At 39.1% G+C, this 18509-nt stretch overlaps 1 protein-coding gene across 1 annotated transcript in view; it reads right to left on the bottom strand.

The window, feature by feature from the left end:
* Positions 1-18509, bottom strand: part of TAFA2 (TAFA chemokine like family member 2) — a 558863-nt gene that overhangs the window by 38563 nt on the left and 501791 nt on the right. The window contains exons 3-4 of the mRNA XM_019960906.2: positions 5917-6069; positions 4721-4845 (exon numbers count right to left, since the gene is read on the bottom strand). Of these exons, the coding sequence (XP_019816465.1) occupies positions 4721-4845; positions 5917-6069 (278 nt within the window). The remainder of the gene's footprint in view (positions 1-4720; positions 4846-5916; positions 6070-18509) is intronic.

Here is an 18509-nt window from a genome sequence, read left to right as displayed (position 1 = left end):
TAGGACAAATAGAAAATGGGTTATAACAATAAGCTTCCTGAATCTAGTACAAAGACAGAAGGAGGATATAATTAGCATTTATGGGAAGTACAATGTAAGTTCCAAATTAGTCTTAAATGAGGAATTCACCCAGCCCCTGATCTGTAGTCAATTCTGGAAAGTATCATGCATCTCTGCTGAGGCCAAGCAAGCCTCATTGATGTTTTTGGCTGACTGCTTCTCTTCTAACATTAAATTTACCAGAGTACTCCAGATTGGATATGGGCAATTATGAGGGAGGGTGTATGTTATTGCAAATTTTAATCATTTCTTGAGCCATTTTGCTTGCAGTGTAATCCCACAAGATCAACATATTCTGCATAAGAAACCCAAATGGCTTTTGGCTGAGAGCAGCTCTTCAGTTACTTTATAACCTATTCCTGCTTAACTTCTAGATGTTCCCATTTGTGGCTGCTGCTGCTGCTAAGTCACTTCAGTGGTGTCCAACTCCGTGTGACCCCTTAGACAGCAGCCCACTAAGCTCCCCTGTCCCTGGGATTCTCCAGGCAAGAACACTGGAGTGGGTTGCCATTTCCTTCTCCAATGCATGAAAGTGAAAAGTGAAAGGGAAGTCGCTCAGTCATGCCAGACTCGTAGCGACCCCATGGACTGTGGCCTACCAGGCTCCTCTGTCCATGGGATTTTCCAGGCAAGAGAACTGGAGTGGGGTGCCATTGCCTTCTCCGCATTTGTGGCTAGGACCTGCCAAATCAGGGCCTCAAGGGCTTGTTGGCTCCCCACAGTCATGGCTACCTTATTCAACTGGATAGTAATACCAGTGGTTAGAACAGTAATCAGATTTCTTCTCAACAATATTGCTGCTATTTAAGTATGGCAGACCCTACCTCTATCCAACACTTTCACTATGGGTAAAGTAATGTGCCAGAACTGTTTCAAGAATTTTTCTTATCTCCTGTACTTTTGGGGCTATTTCAACAGAGATGGCAGAACAATAACAACCTGGTGACCTTGGGAACTTTTCTTCTTTGGGGCTTCGGGGAAATTCACCCACGTTGTTGTGTAAGCCAAACTCACATTCATAATTTAACATCATTTTGCCCAGCCATTTGAAATGCCATGATGCTCCTTTAGGTGAAAACATCTAAGTAGCTTCATTTTCACCAGCAATCTTTTTACTTGTGAAGCAAAAAATAAAAATAATTTACTTTGATTGTATAATCAAGAAGCTCCTTCTCTCAAGCCTTTTATCTTCTCTTATATATAATGATTTTTCCTTTTTAAATGAGAATCAAAGACTCTTAGGCTTGGAAGGAATTATTAAAACATAATTTAATACAAACATCTACTGTTTCATGAAACCTTTCAACAATGTCTTCCAGGAGGTTTTACAGCTGTTCTCCAGGGCAAAAGAGATGAAGGAAAAATAAAAAGGGCAATCCACTATAAGTACATTAATTATATAAACTTATAATTAAAATAAACCAGAGGATCTAGATGTGGTCTTCCCTACTCACAAGCGCTCAGTCTTTTATCCATCTTGTTTAATTACACTAGGAAGAATTTGTGAAGAAGAGACTCAATTTTATTTGAACTCTTGATAATATGGCCAAACAGGGAGTAAAGCAACACTTGTGAAAGAATTAATTACAAGAATTTAGATCACATGGTCCCGACCTTTTCATTTCAATGTTCTGAAAAGCTAAAAATATTTTTAAAGGTCTGCTTGAACAGAATTATAGTAAGTTTTAATCACAGTTATATAAGTTAAATGAGCTAGTATAAACTATGGGTTCAGAGGTTAGGTTCTGCAATAAAAAATGTATAGTTTGAACCCTAACTTCTCATTAATTAGTTATATGACCTTGAGAAGTCACTTAACATTTTAAAGCTTTGACTTACTCAGCTGTGAAAAGGAGATAATATTACCTTCTTTACCAGGCTATTAAGAGGATTAAATAAGCTAATTCACATGAAGCACGTTTTCAGTATATGACATATATTTTACGTATCTAATAAATGTTAGCTTCATCATTATCCGCTCATTTAATAAAAACATAGAGCCTTTTTATTGGAGCATAGTTGCTTTAAACTGCTGTGTCAGTTCCTACCGTACAGCAAAGTGAATCAGCCATACATAAACATACATCCCCTTTTTTGACTTCTTTCCCATTTAGGTCACCAGAGAGCGTGAATAGAGTTCTCTGTGCTGTATAGATAGGACGTTCTCATTAATTATCTGTTTTATACATAGTATTTATATATATGTCAATCTCAACCTCCCAATTCATTCTACCTCCATTCCCCACCATTCCTCCTTGGTATCCATGTGTTCTCTACATATGTGTCTCTATTTCTGCTTTACAAACAAGATAATCATACCATTTTTTAAAACTCTCCATGTATGTGTTAATGTATAATATTTGTTTTTCTCTTTCTGACTTTACTCTGTATGGCAATCTCCAGGTCCATTCAAAACTCTGCCTATTTAAACTTAAAAACTTTTGCACAGCAAAAGGAAACCATAAACAAAACGAAAAGACGACCCTCAGAATGGGAGAAAATATTTGCAAATGAAACAGCTGACAAAGGATTAATCTCCAAAATATACAAACAGCTCATATAGTTCAGTATCAAAAAATCAACCCAATCAAAAATGGACTGGAGACCTAAACAGATATTTCTCCAAAGAAGACATGCAGATGGCTAACAAGCACATGAAAATATGCTCAAAATCACTAATTATTAGAGAAACGCAAATCAAAACTACAATGAGATATCTCATCACACCAGTCAGAATAGCCATCATCAAAAAAATCTACAAACAATAAATTCTGGATAAGATGTGGAGAAAAGGGAATCCTCTTGGATTGTTGGTAAGAATGTAAAAGATACAGCCCCTATGGAGAATAGCACAGAAATTCCTTAAAAAACTAAAACTAGAGCTACCATATGATCAGCAATCCTACTCCTGGGATGTACCCAGAGAAAACCATAATTCAAACAGATACATGCACCCATGTTCACTGCAGCACTATTTACAATAATCAGGATATGGAAGCAACCTACTACTGCTGCTGCTAAGTCACTTCAGTCATGTCCGACTCTTTGCGACCCCATAGATGGCAGCCTACCAGGCTCCCCTGTCTCTGGGATTCTCCAGGCAAGAACACTGGAGTGGGTTGCCATTTCCTTCTCTAATGCATGAAAGTGGAAAGTGAAAGTGAAGTCACTCAGTCGTGTCTGACCCTCAGCGACCCCATGGACCACAGCCTACCAGGCTCCTCCGTCCATGGGATTTTCCAGGCAAGAGTACTGGAGTGGGGTGCCAGAATTTCCATAAATAGAGGAGCAGATAAAGAAGCAGCTGTGGTACATATATACAATGGAATATTACTCAGCCATAAAAAGGGATGAAAACCATAGATGTTAGATGAATCACTACTTTAAAAAAATTGTTTCATAATCAAATCTTCACACATTTCCATGAGTGTTATTTTAGACCAAGGATTAATAATTGGGGGGGTGGATTTTCATGCTATAAGTAGCTTATAAGGAAGTTTTATATTGCTAGAATGATTTTAACAAATCAATATGGGTTATATCATGTGCTAACTGAATAATACAATTATTCTAATTAACTGATCATGCCCTCCATGGATTTTAGAAAGGAGTGTCAGCATTTAACTGACAAGTTAGAGTCATGATTCATTTGACAAAATATAACGTTACTATTTATTATAAACTTGGTTACTTCTGTGTATGGCTGAATACACAGAAAATACACTAAAGATATTACTCAACATTATATATCTCATGGGATTTTAAATTAATCCTCTTGAATATGTCCAGACAAGATTAAAAAAAAAAAAAAATAAGAAACTGCTATTGTTAAATAATACCCTAACTAGCCTCTAGTTTAATGTTACTTTTTATAAAACATTATTATCTTCTAGTCCCCAATTATCCAATTATAAGCAATAGTCAGCTTTCCCTTCAGAGCAAAAATCAAAATAAGACAGAACTTTCATCTGCTGATTCCACAAAGAATTTAAATTCTGCCAGTCTACAATATCCATTGGAGGTAATTAGAAAATCAAAGAATAAAAGTATTTTTCACTTCTCCCCAGAAATCAGTCATTGCAAAGTGAAATACATCACCATCTGAAGAGCATTCCTTTTATACTGACCCTGAGATTTGAAAACTCCACTAGGTAATTCATTACAGTGATTACAAACGCAACCATTAGAAAACTATTTATTGATCCAGAAATTAGGGAGGTCAAAAGAATTACTTTCATAAAAATGAAAGAATATTAACTAGGAAATGTTTATTGAATCATAAATAAATTCTCCTTTTTTTCAGGATTTATTCAGATTACTATCCATCAGAAGAATGAGGGATTAGGGTCACCTCCCCAGCATTTAACATGCATCCTCCAGCAGGAGTCGGAGGCGGTTCACATTACTGTGAGTATCTCATTAAGGAATAAACAGTATTTAATTATTAGGTAACACGACAGTTGTTGGCAACCTACAGATGTTATTCTGAGTGAAACAAAAATGTGCTATGAAAAAATGAATAGGGAGAAAATGAGGAAAAAATGTACCGTGTAAAACTGTACCCTCTCAATCCTACAACCACTTAAAGAGGTCACTGCACATGCTCCATGCTCTATGAATTCAGCGATCTTTAACTTTCACAGACTGACTGTCCACTTACCCTAGTTGTTTTCACTTTATTCCCAGAGGAACAGCTCCATCCTTTCCGATCTGGAAGAACTTTACATTCCTCTCCCTCAAGACATGGTTGCATATGGCACCACCATTTCTGTTCCACTATGGAAGCTATAGATTGAAAAAAAAAGCAATTCAAGGTTTTCTATTTGGGCTTGTTAATTGTCTGGGTGTGCATGCTTTTTTTTGTTGTTTTGGTCCAAAGGTAGTAAATTTTTATAGATTTTCTGACTAAAAATATTTTTAATTTTAAAAAATTTTACTGTGATAAGAATACTTAAAACTTTAAGAGGGTAAATATTATTATATATGTTCAGTGTATAATACAGAATTGTTAATGATAGGCACATTTTTGAAGGGTTTTTCATACAAACACATAGGTTTCATTGAAATTAGCATATTAGAAACAAATTATGTGGATGTAGTATTATGTTTATGTATAGACATAAACATATAAGAAATTGAGTCTATGATCAGTTTAGAATCAATATTTTAGAATCAATGTCATATCTCCCCCAAGTAGACTAAAATCAGGAAGGCATTCAAATTGATGTCTTTTTTTTTTTTTTTAAACTATGGGCAGTAACGATCATTGCAAAGAATGCATCATGAAAATATATGAGCACTTAACAAAATATTATTTATGATCACATCAATTATACAGATCCACATAAATATTTATATCCTATTCGGTGAATCCTCCAAGAAAGAAATTAACATTTTGATGAATCTCTATAAAAATATTTCATGTGACTTCTATCCACAACTAAACATTCATTCATATGTATGATATTTATTTTTTCATTCTTAAGAACCATCCATGGGTTTAAGGACCCAAACTATTTAATCATCTATTTTTATATTGCCTTTGCCAATTAATTTACACACACAAACATACACACTGGCCCTCCACTAGCAAATCAGTATTTCATGGTATCAAAGTAAGAAGTACATGGACTTCTTGGAACCTGATTATAGTGCCTTTTGCTATAAGACTGTGCAAGTCCTTAGACCTTCTTTCAGTGGATTTTAAATTTCAGAATGCTGTTCAAATGATCTCATGCCAACCATATGATTGATGGTGTGGCCCCCCAGATGAACCCCAGAACTGAGAATCACTGTGAGATTCCAGTTCTATGCAGTCCCCAGTTACACTATCATGAGAGCAATGGAAAGCCTCACCATCCACACAAGATGGAGCAGCTCGCGTGGTGCCCGCCACCTGCCCAGGGAAGCAGGAGCACTTGACTGTTTGTGACCGTTCTTCTATCTTGTTCTTATTACAGCATCTGTGGAGTGCCACCACTTCGCAAGTGCCTGTTTTAACATGGTGAGCTGCACACAAAACAAAAACAAAAGATGAGACAACACTGAGAAAGCTTTGGATACTTCCCTCCCTTTTTAATTAGAAGTGCATTAAATATAGCTCTATAAAGGGTCCACCATGCATGAAACTAGAAATACAATGATGCTGACTCCATAAGGCAGATTTGATTTCTTTGCTAAATGTGGTAGGACCATTTCTATCAGTAAATGCCTGGTGAAGCAGGAACAGTTAGTGGCTAGATTAGAATGAGCTGTTAGAACAAACAGTCTGAAATATAGAGGCAATATGTGGTGCCATCAAAAACATATTTATTTGCATGTGGCTTTTTTTTTTTAACACCTTTTTGTTCAATATGTTGATCAAAGTAGGGTCACTCCATAGACAAAGTGCCCTCTACTGGGGCTGAGACAAGCCTTATTCTCAAAGTGGGTGGGCTGATAAAGGTGATAGTCTTTAGGTTATTCTCTCTCGGGTTGAGGCTAAGAGTCAGGAAGGGAATTTCTTTTCAGAACTTAGGAAGTCTGAGGGTGGGAACCCACCTCCTCAACATTCTTCTGCTCAGTTTTCTTGGAAATGAACTAACTGGGTGATTTTTTTAAATTGCTGCCATTTTCCTGAAAGTCCCATCCAGTCTCAGGACCCACAGATCATTCCTGCGGATTTTGCCTGAGGGAACAACTGCCACCAAATGGCAACAACCACAGCCAGAATGTGGACAGACTTATATCTGCCCTGGCAAAACCCAGTCCAACACGCTGTGAGGCTCCACTGGCCGTTTTCTCAGCCTCACAGTAAGGCTACCCAGCTGCTGAGGTGATTGACATTTTTGGACCCCACTCATCACATTAGGATAGGGTTCAAGTTTGCCTTCATTGTTTCTTTTTCCCCAGCATATCTTCTTCAAAGTAGTAACCCTACTGTGAAACGATAAACCAAAAGTTCCATCTGCTAAAAATAAAAAAACAGCTTAAAATCAAACGTTTGTTGAAATGTTATGTTTTCAGAAATTTTAAAGCATGTGATTGCTATAAAAACAGAGATTTAAATAGAAAAGTAGGACATCTGAAGTTATTTAATGTTATAAACATATTAAGACCCATTTTGTAAATAAGGTTAGGACATCATGCATTTATATTAATTTTCCCCTTAGAGATGGGGAACCACTGAGCAGGGACTCAGACTAGACTGTTTAGATTTTTCTTGTGAGAACAGATCACATTCACTGTCCACCTCCTTCCCTATGTGAGACCAAGAGACTCAGGTATAGCTTTGACACATAATCCTCAAAAGAATTGCAAGAAGCAAGTACCATTTCCAATGTCATGAAGGTTTTTCTGCCATGGTAGATACAAACAGGGATTTCTCTGTATGTGCTTCAAGCAGAAGGCTATCTCTACAAAAGGTAAAAACTTGAAAGCCAAATTTCTGTTCCTTGTGCTCTAGACAACAATATTTTCTTAGCTAATAATGATTCACTTTCTCTCAATTTATTGAATGCTTTATGTAATATGCAGGTCAAAGTACTGCTTTCTACACTGAACCTCACTTATTCCCTTTTCTTCTGGAGTATAATTGCTTTACAATGTTGTTAATTTCTGCTGTACAGCAACGCAGATCAGCTATATGTATATGTATATCTCCTTTCTCATAGACCTCCCTCCTAACCCACTGTCCCACCCTCTAGGTCACCACAGAGCACTGAGCTGAGCTCCCTGTGCTATACAGCAGGTTCCCACTAGCTATCTATTTTACACATGGTAGTGTCAGTCAGTTCAGTCGCTCAGTTGTGTCCGACTCTTTGCCACCCCATGAACTGCAGCACACCAGGCCTCCCTGTCCATCACCAACTCCCAGAGTCTACCCAAACTCATGTCCATTGAGTCAGTGATGCCATCCAACCATCTCATCCTCTGTCATCCCCTCTCCTCCTGCCCTCAATCTTTCCCAGCATCAGGGTCTTTTCAAATGAGTCAGCTCTTCGCATCAGGTGGCCAAAGTATTGGAGTTTCAGCTTCAACATCAGTCCTTCCAATGATCAGTCCTTCCATGGTAGTGTAAGTCAGTCCTAATCTCCCAGTTCATCCCACCTTTTCCTTCCCCTCCTGTGTACACACGTCTGTTCTCTATATCTGTATCTCTATTCCTGCTATGCAAATAGGTTCATCTGTACCATTTTTATAGATTCCACATATATGTGTTAATAAACGATATTTATTTTTCTTTCTGACTTACTTCACTCTGTATGACAGACTCTAATTGAGTTACTACCACATATCAGGGATAGTTCTAAGTAATGGGGATGCAACAATGCATAAGATGAATAGAGACCTGCCCTCAAAGAGCTCATACGCCTGTGGAGAAAGCGAATAATCCTTAGGGACTAATAATTAAGTAAGAAAACAGTAGATTTTCTAGCTTCTTAAAAGAGATGCAATAGGGTAATGTGATAGAGAGTAACCAAACAGGGAGAGAAGGCAGAATTGTATAAGAGTCTCAGGGAGGACCTCTCTGAGGAAGTAATCTGAGTGATGACCTGAGTGATGAGAAAGGAAGCCTCCATGATGAAGAGCTAAGAAAGGAATAAGTTTCCAAAGGGATGGAGCAGCAAATGACATGGTTCTGAAATGGGGAAATGGCAGCAAGATGACCAGTGTGGCTGCACCATGGTGGAACAACTGAGAGGCTGAGGACAATGTGTCAGAAACAGAGGGAAATGGCTTAGGGGCAGGTGTGCCACAGTAAAGAGATTGAATTTTTTTCTCATTACAAGACAAAACCTTTGAGTGGATATGTTATCTCATTAGGACTTCTCCCGTAACTCAGATAGTAAAGAATCTGCTTGCAATACATGAGACCTGAGTTCGATCCCTGGGTTAGGAAGATCCCCTGGAGAAGGGAATGGCAACCCACTCCAGTAATTTTGTCTGGAAAATTCCATGGACAGAAGAGCCTGGCAAGGCTACAGTCCACAGGGTCACAAAGAGTCAGGCACATCATCTCATTAATGCTTTAGGAGTTTACTCAGGCCACTCTTTAGAGAAAAGACTGAAGAAAGCAAGAGTGGAAGCAGGGATACCAATCATGAAGGGGCTACAGGAGTTCAGGAGATGAAGGATGGGACACAGACTAGACTAAGAGTTGGAATGAAGTGCCAGATGAGGAGGTATTTCAGGGTAGAGTTGGTTTGAATGGACTGAATGTGAGCTGTGAGAGAAAGAGGAGTTAAAGATTATTTTTAAGCTTGTCCTAAGGAATTAAAAGTTGGTGGTTCTGGAAGATAGAAGAGGCCTGGGAAAGAGGTGTTTATTAACAGTTGGGTTGGGTCAGAATTGCTTGCTTCTGTTTTGTCTTTGTTAAGTCTGAGAGTCTTATAAGACACTGGAGGAGAGGTGTAAATCAGGCAGCATCATTTACACAGTGGGGTTCAGGAAAGAGATCTGGACTGCAGATAAACACTTAAGTGAGTTAGGTTAATAGGTGATATTTAAAGTCATACACTGACTAATTACCATGAAAAGACTACTGATAGAGAAGCAGATAAATAATAGTCTAGAACCTAATTCTAGAATTGGGAAGCAGAACATGAAGTAAGAGGAAAAGAACATGAGACAAGGCATGGAAAACTAAAGAATAAACTGTTTCAAGAAACATAGATTGGTCAGTTATTCAAATGCTGCTGAAAGCTTTAATAAATAAAGCAAAATAATTGTCTACTAAAGCAGTATTATGGTGCAGCGGCTCAAACAGAGCCTCCAAAACCAGAGTGCACGTGTACAAAGTCACTTCAGTTGTGTCCAACTCTTTGAGACCCTATGGACTACAGCCCACCAGGCTCCTTTGCCCATGGGATTCTCTAGGCAAGAAGTAGTTGGGTTCACATCTGCTGCTGCTGCTGCTAAGTCGCTTCAGTGTGTCCGACTCTGTGCGACCCCATAGACGGTAGTCAACCAAGCTCCCCTGTCCCTGGGATTCTCCAGGCAAGAACACTGGAGTGGTTTGCCATTTCCTTCTCCAGGGTTCACATCTAAGCTCTTCTAAATAGTAGTGTGACCTTGCCCAAGTCAGCAACTATCTCTGATTAGCATTTTTCATATCTAAAGGATGAATATTAATAGCACTATCTTCATATGACTGGTTAGAGGACTAAATGAGTTAATATGTACAAAGTATTTAGAGCATTCCCCGCCTCATAGCAGGCACTCTGTGTTAGCTATTATTAGCACTTGATCCAGATGAAAATCATTTTAATGGCATGATGGAGATAAAAGCATGATTAAAGTAGTTTATTAAAGAATGAGATGCAAAACTGTAGACAATTATAAAAATTTCTTTCAAGGAGTTTTTCTGTAAAGGGAAAAAGAAAATGAAGCAGTAGTTGGAATGAGTCTAAGGGTCAGGGAAATTTTTTTTAATGGATGCCATAAAAGCATGCTTGCTTGCTGGAATAATCTAGTAGAAAAAGAAAATGACAATATAGAAGAGAAAGAGGGTAATTTTAAAAAACTGTTCTTGAAAGGGGAAAAAAAAGAATTAAGATGCAGGGCATGTGGTGGGGTTGGCGTTAGATTCATGTGGGGACATTTAATCCATTTTAACAAGAGTGAAGGTGGGATGCGTGAATTTAGTCAGGTAGGTGTGAGCCGTTTAGGTGGTTAGAAGATAATGCAGTTTCATATCTGATGTCATCTCATTTGCTATGAAATATGAGAGATGTTTGAGAAAAAAAAACATGAAATATGTATTTCAAAGAGGAAGAATAAATGTACTGGGAAGGAGTGGTGGGAATGCCTGGCAGGGAGCTGGCTGATGCACACGGTAAACTGTAGAAGACATAGTGGAATGAACGGAGGGGTGGGATTATAGCACAAAACGGAAATAAACATCTGTGTGATGACAGACTACCTGGGATGCTTGGACCTCCAATAGGGATGATGGGATGTGTCCTGCAGGTCTTTAAATGGAAGCCAGAGACAAGAGATTATTAGGGTTTCTTAAGATAGTGATGCTATTAGGCAGAGCACTGATCTGAGACAGCTTCAGGGAGAGCCAGATGTTGGTTCAGTTCTCTCTCACAGAACCACAGAAGACAGGCGCACACAGTGAGGTTCCATGGGTCCCTACCCTGAGACAAGAAACACCATTTCAGCATTACCCACCAGGGCCATTCTATCATCTTTGTCATATGGAGATTTTATCATAAGTTGGAAAAGAAAGTTGGTGAAAAATCTGCATCTGGTTTCCCCTTCCCAATGTCAAAATTCTTTTCTACTTTGCCTGACAAGAAAAACTGTACTTCTCCACCCCGTTAATTATATTTAGATGTGGTGATGGAACTTGCTTTGGCCAATGAAATGAAAACTAGACTTATGAGCAAAAGCAAAGGATATCAGTCTGTGAGGACGTATTAATAGTATTCATTCACCAGATTTTTCCCCACCAGCCAGAGCAACAAATTATACAGAAATTACTTAGTGACTGAGCACAAGAAAGGGATAATTAAATTTAGAAAAAAAAATAGAATAGATGGTAGGTAGGTTGATGATAAACACTATACCAAATTCAGTTCCCAAGTTAAAAGACATGAAACAGGGCCCCCACCAACCACATGGACATAAGAGTAAGACATAAACCATAAAGTGTTACAAGACTCTAAAATTTGATTGCTTGTTAATATCACAAAACAGCCTACCCTGACAATACCATAGTACTTTCTACTGCTTCCTAGGTTGTTCAACAGGAGATAGATAGAAATATATATATATATATATATATACACACACACACACACATATATACACACACACACACACACACACAAATGCATTGGTGAGTGGACAAGTCAGTGAAGAATGATAATCTCAAAACCAGATCATTCTAGGGCATTGAGTCAATGAATAAATATATATAAGAAAATGCTGTTTAGACATTTATATAATTAAATGAATTGTAATAAATTATTTCCAATTGGATAATGCTGGGAAGGATTGGGGGCAGGAGGAGAAGGGGACGACAGAGGATGAGATGGCTGGATGGCATCACCAACTTGATGGACGTGAGTCTGAGTGAACTCTGGGAGTTGGTGATGGACAGGGAGGCCTGGTGTGCTGCGATTCATGGGGTTGCAGAGAGTTGGACATAACTGAGTGACTGAACTGAATTGAACTGAATGCTGGCTAAATTCTGTATGTCAGAGCTCTGGTGAAGAAAGTGTGCTTCTTTCTTCTTTGAGGAGAAAAAAGGTGAAATGGTGCCCATATGGTATAAGGAGAAAGATAAGGTTGGAGCTGCGCTGAGAAGAAGAGAGGCATGTTTCCCTTCAGAGAAGATGGGACTAAATGTTAAGGGATTCATAATAAAGGTGACCTGGAAGACCGAGCCTCACAGACCCACAGCTTTTCTGCCTATGAATAAAGTGCACAGACACACAGATTGTTTCCTTGTGAGAAGTGGGATTTTGTAAAAAACAAGCAAACAAACAAACTCTATCAACCTTTGTTCTTTTTATTAAAAATTAAAGTTGTAAAGTTTCTTCAGGGGAATTAGAAAGGGATCAGAGAAGGAAATGGCAACCCACTCCAGTATTCTTGCCTGGAAGGCAGACAGAGGAGCCTGGTGACTGGAGATCTTCGGGTCACAAAGAATCAGACGTGACTTAGTGACTGAGAACAAGAAAGGATAATTACATTTTTAAAAATGGAATAGATGGTAGGAATATATGCAGGTAGATGTGGAGGGTTGGGTGGAAGGATGGATAATCCTACACTCAAAGAGTTTGAAGACATGGGTAGGGAGAATACTGGCTGTTCAATATTTTTATATATGCCAGTTAATGTGGTAAACAAAATGAGATACTTCAAAACAGACAAGTGAATCTTCTAGCAAAATTTAATTCACCTAAGCATGGCACCTGTCTCCTGAGAAACCTGTATGCAGGTCAGGAAGCAACAGTTAGAACCCTTTATGGAACAGTTGATTGGTTCAGGATTGAGAAAGGAGTATGGCAGGGCTATCTGTTGTCACCCTGTTTTATTTAACCTATAGGCTGAGGACATCACGAGAAATGCCAGGCTGGATGAGTTACAAGCTGGAATCAAGACAGGTGAAATAAACATCAACAACCTCAGATATACAGATGAAAAGTGAAAATGAAGTAGCTCAGTCATGTCCGACTCTTTGCAACCCCCGTGGACTGTAGCCTACCAGGCTCCTCCATCCATGTGATTCTCCAGGCAAGGATACTGGAGTGGGTTGCCACTTCCTTCTCCAGGGATCTTCCCGACCCAGGGATCGAACCCGGGTCACCTGCATTGCAGGCAGACGCTTTACCGTCTGAGCCACCAGAGAAGCAATACACAGATGATACCACTCTAGTGGCAGAAAGCAGAGAACTAAAGAACCTCTTAATGAGAGTGAAGGAGGAGAGTGAAAGAGCCAGTTTAAAACTACATATTAAAAAAACTAAGATCATAGCACTCTGCCCCAATACTTCATGGCAGATAGAAGGGAAAAACCTGGAAGTAATGACAGATTTTCTCTTCTTGGGCTCTAAAATCACTGCAGATGGTGACTGCAGCCATGAAATCAGAAGACAATTGTTTCTCGGCAGGAAAGCTATGACAAACTTAGACAATGTGTTGAAAAGCAGAGACATTATTCTGCCAACAAAAGTCCATACAATCAAGCCTATGGTTTTCCCAGTGGTCACATATGGTTGTGAGAGCTGGACTGTAAAAAAGGCAGAGCACCAAAGTATTGATGCCTTTGAACTGTGGTGCTGCAGAAGACTCCTGAGAGTCCCTTGGACTGCGAGGAGGTCAAACAAGTAGATCTTAAGAGAAATCAACCTTGAATACTCATTGGAAGGACTGATGCTGAAGCTCCAGTATTTTGGTCACCTGATGTAAACAGCTGGCTCATTGGAAAAGTCCCTGATGCTAGGAAAGACTGAGGGCAGAAGAAACAGAGGGCATCAGAGGATGAGATGGCTAGATGGCATCACCAATGCAATGGACACGAACTTGGGCAAACGTCAGGAGATGGTGAGGGACAGGAGGCCAGGTATGCTGCAGTCTATGGGGTCGCAAAGAGGAGGACACAACTGTGCAATTGAACAACAGCAAAGCATTGCATAGGTGTTCCCATATATAATTCTTATTTTTCTGCTATATAACTTAACTCTTACATCAAATTCTTATAGACAAAGGCTAATTTTTCATGTAAACTGCTCAGTATGTGGTACATGTTTAATAATTAGTAAACAAGTAATAAGAAGGTAAAACTAATTTCTGTGGTTTTCCTTTAAAAGCTTAATGACTGTAAAAAATTAAAGCAGTTACTAGACTTCTCTACCCAGAGTCAGGCAGAGCTCATGATAAACTAATCTAGTCAAATATTAGGCCTTTCCAAATTAACAAAATAGACTTCACAGACAATCAGCATCATACTAAAATGATGCAAGACACCCTGGAGAAGATTTAAATGAAAAAAGAACAACCAATTTCCTTGATGTCATAATCCCCAAGTCACAAAAGATAAAACAACAAGAACAACAATAACAACAACAAAAAAAAGACCCTCACGTCTTTCTGCTACTTTCTCCTCCCTGGACATAATGCAGAGCACAAAATGTTGCCTCTTACACCTTGGTGAAATGACACTAGACACACATAGGCTTAATTCCTATGAAAACAGGAATACCAAGTCTTGCCCAACTCTAATTGTTGCCTGCCAAGGTTATTCTTGCCACCTCTTATTAATCTCTTCTGCTTCTGTTAGGTCCTTATCATTTCCTCCTTTATCATGCTTACCCTTGCATGAGATGTTCCCTTGATATCGCAAGTTTTTTTGAAGATATCTCTCTTCTTTCCCATTCTATTGTTTTCCTCTAATTCTTTGCATTGTACACTTAAGAAGGCAGTTCAAAGCCTCCAAAACCAGAGATCATCTGAATTAAATTTGCCCATTCTCATTGCTTTGAGTTCACTGATTCCTAAGATGTCAGTGTTCACTCTTGCCAATCTCCTTCTTGACCACATCCAATTTACCTTGACTCATGGACCTAACATTCAAGGTTCCATTGCGATACTGTTCTTTACAGGATCGGACTTTGTTTTCACCACCAGACACATCCACAACTGAAAGTCATTTCCACTTTGGCCCAGCCTCTTCATTCTTTCTGGAGCTATTTCTCCAGTCTTCCCCAGCAGCATATTGAACACCTTTCAAACTGGGTGGGAGTTTGGGGGTGGGGCTCATCTTCCAGTGTCATATCTTTTTGTCTTTTCCTACTATTCATGGGGCAAGAATACTGGAGTGATTTGCCATTCCCTCCTCCAGTGAATCACGTTGTCAGATCATATATCATCAAGGGAATATCATATGCAAGGAGGAACACAATAAGGGACAGAAATGATAAGGACCTAAGAAGAAACAGACAAGCTTAGGAAGAGGTGAAAAGAAAACACAGAAGACCTATTCAAAAAAAAGGTCATAATTACCTGGATAACCACGATGGTGTGATCACTCACCTAGTCAGACATCCTGGAGTGTGAAGTCAAGTGGGCCTTAGGAAGCATTACTATTGAATAAAGCTAATGGAGGTGATGGAATTCCAGTTGAGCTATTTCAAATCCTAAAAGATGATGCTGTTAAAGTACTGTAGTCAATATGCCAGCAAATTTGGAAAACTCAGCAGTGGCCACAGGACTGGAAAAGGTCAGTTTTCATTTCAATCCCAAAGAAGGGCAATGCCAAAAAATGTTCAATCTAGCACACAATTGTGCTCATTTCACATGCTAGCAAGGTAATGCTCAAAATGCTTCCAGCTAGGCTTGAGCAATACCTGAATGGAAAAATTCCAGGTGTACAAGCAGGATTTAGAAAAGGCAGAGGAACCAGAGATCAAATTGCCAACATGCACTGGATAATAGAGAAAGCAAGGGAATTCCAGAAAAAAATATCTACTTCTGCTTCAATGACTACACCAAAGCCTTCAACTGTGTGGATCATAACAAACTGTGAAAAATTCCTAAAGTGATTAGAAATAACAGACCACCTTACCTATCTCCTGAGAAACCTGTATTGAGGTCAAGAAGCAACAGTTAGGACATGGAACAACAGACTAGTTCAAAGGGGGAAAGGACTACAACAAGGTTGTATGTTGTCACCCTACATATTTAATTTATATGCAGAATACATCATGCAAAATTCTGGGCTGGATGACTCACAAGCTGAAATCAAGATTTCTGGGAGAAATATCAACAACTTCAGTCATGCAAATAATACCACTCTAATGGCAGAGGATGAAAAGGAAGTAAAGAGCCTCTTGATGAGGGTGAAAGAGGAGAATGAAAAAACTGGCCTAAAACTGAACATTCAAAAGACTAAGATCATGGCATCTGGTTCCATCACTTCACAGCAAATAGATGGGGAAAACTGGAAGCAGTGAAAGATTTGATTTTCGTGGGCTCCAAAATCACTACAGATGGTGACTACAGCCATGAAATTAAAAGGCTCTTGCTCCTTGGATGAAAAGCTATGACCAATCTAGACAATGTAATAAAAAGCAGGGGCATCACTTTGCCAACAAAGGTCCGCATAGTCAAAGCTACGGTTTTTCCAGTAGTCATGTATGGATGTGAGTGTTGAACTATAAAGAAAGCTGAGCACCAAAGAACTGATGCTTTCAACTTGTGGCACTGGAGAAGACTCTTAAGAGTCCCTTGGACAGCAAGGAGATCAAACCAGTCAATCCTAAAGGAAATCAACCCTAAATATTCATTAGAAGGACTGATGCTGAAGTTGAAGCTCCAATACTTTGGCCACCTGATGCGAAGAGCCCACTCATTGGAAAAGACCCTGATGCTGCAAAAGATTAAGGACAGGAGGAGAAGGGGGCAACAGAGGATGAGATGGTTGGATGACACCACCAACTCAATGGACATGAGTTTGAGCAAACTCCGAGAGATAATGAAGGACAGGGAAGCCTAGCATACTGCAGTCCATGGAGTCAAAAACAGTTGGATACAACTTAGTGACTAAACAACAACAAGCTTACTACCCTTGTATCTCATTTCAACAATAGGATATGGCCCTACTGGTTCCCTAGAAACATGGCCTTAAGAGACAGCCTCTTAAATCGTATCTCAAGATTCTTAAATGTTATTGCAAAGCCATTGTGACTGGGATGAAATCTTGTAAGACATTTTACTAAATCCTTTGTTTCTAACTGCATTTCACCTTCTCCACAGGAGAAAAAAATCTGAATAGCATTTGGTTTGTATGTGTGCACAAATTAAATATATATATATATATATGCAGATACCTATATTTACACATAAAATTATATATACATATTGTTTATATAGGGACTTTATATATATGTGTGTGTGTGTGTGTGTGTGTGTTAATACAGTCACATTTTATTCATTACCTATGAACCAACTGAAAAGAAAGTAAAATGAAAGTCTCTCAGTTGAGACCCCATGGACTGTAGCTGCCAGGCTCCTCTGTCCATGCAATTCTCCAGGCAAGAACACTGGAGTGGGTAGCCATTCTCCTCTCCAGGGGATCTTCCCAACCCAGGGATCAAACCCAGGTCTCCCATATTGCAGGCAGATTCTTTACTGTCTGAACCACCAGGGAAGCCCAAGAATACTGGAGTGGGTAGTCTATCCCTTCTCCGGAGGATCTTCCTGACCCAGGAATCAAACTGGGCTACCCTGTACTGCAGGCAGACTCTTTACCAGCTGAGCTACCAGGGAAGCCCTGCTAGAAATACATAAATATGAAAAATGGATTCACAGTAGAATAATATTTATGCAAATCATTTACCTTGAGTAGTGGTTGCTTGCCTTTAGTTAATAAGAACACAAAGCTATGCATATCACATTCTAAATGTAAGAATAATCCATTCACTCTGGAAACAATTCAAGGGATAATTACCATGGCCTACATCTATAGAATATTCACTGTATATTATGCATTATTCCATTTTATTATCACAGCAACTATTAAAGAGGAAACTATAATTATCCCCAATTTACAGATGAAGGAACTGAGCCAGGAAACGGTAAGTAACTTGCCCAAAATAAAATAGCCAATAGACAAAACCAGACGTGAGAATTCAGGGCAGTTTGCTTTCAGAAGCCACGATCTTCAACTCTGTCATGTAATGCCTTTTCTATGGAGCTCTGCACACCATGCAGTAAACTATAGTTTCCGTGATGTGAAGGAAAGCACAAAGTGTATCACTGTCCCTACAAGGGATGCTTGGTAGCCTTGAAAGGACGAGGGCACTGGAACTGAAATCCTTCAGTACAACTCTGCCCTGTACTGCACTATACTTGAGTGAATGTTTAAGTCTATTTGCCTTTCACAGAACTGCTGTTCCTCTCTAAAATAGCTCCAGAGTCCTTATAAAGATTTAAATGAGATAATGTATGTGAAA

This window comes from Bos indicus, chromosome 5, assembly GCF_029378745.1.
Source record: "Bos indicus isolate NIAB-ARS_2022 breed Sahiwal x Tharparkar chromosome 5, NIAB-ARS_B.indTharparkar_mat_pri_1.0, whole genome shotgun sequence".
In the NCBI taxonomy this organism is placed as follows: Eukaryota; Metazoa; Chordata; class Mammalia; order Artiodactyla; family Bovidae; genus Bos; species Bos indicus.
Note: the sequence above shows the minus strand (reverse complement) of the source record. Positions and strands in the feature narration are given on the sequence as shown.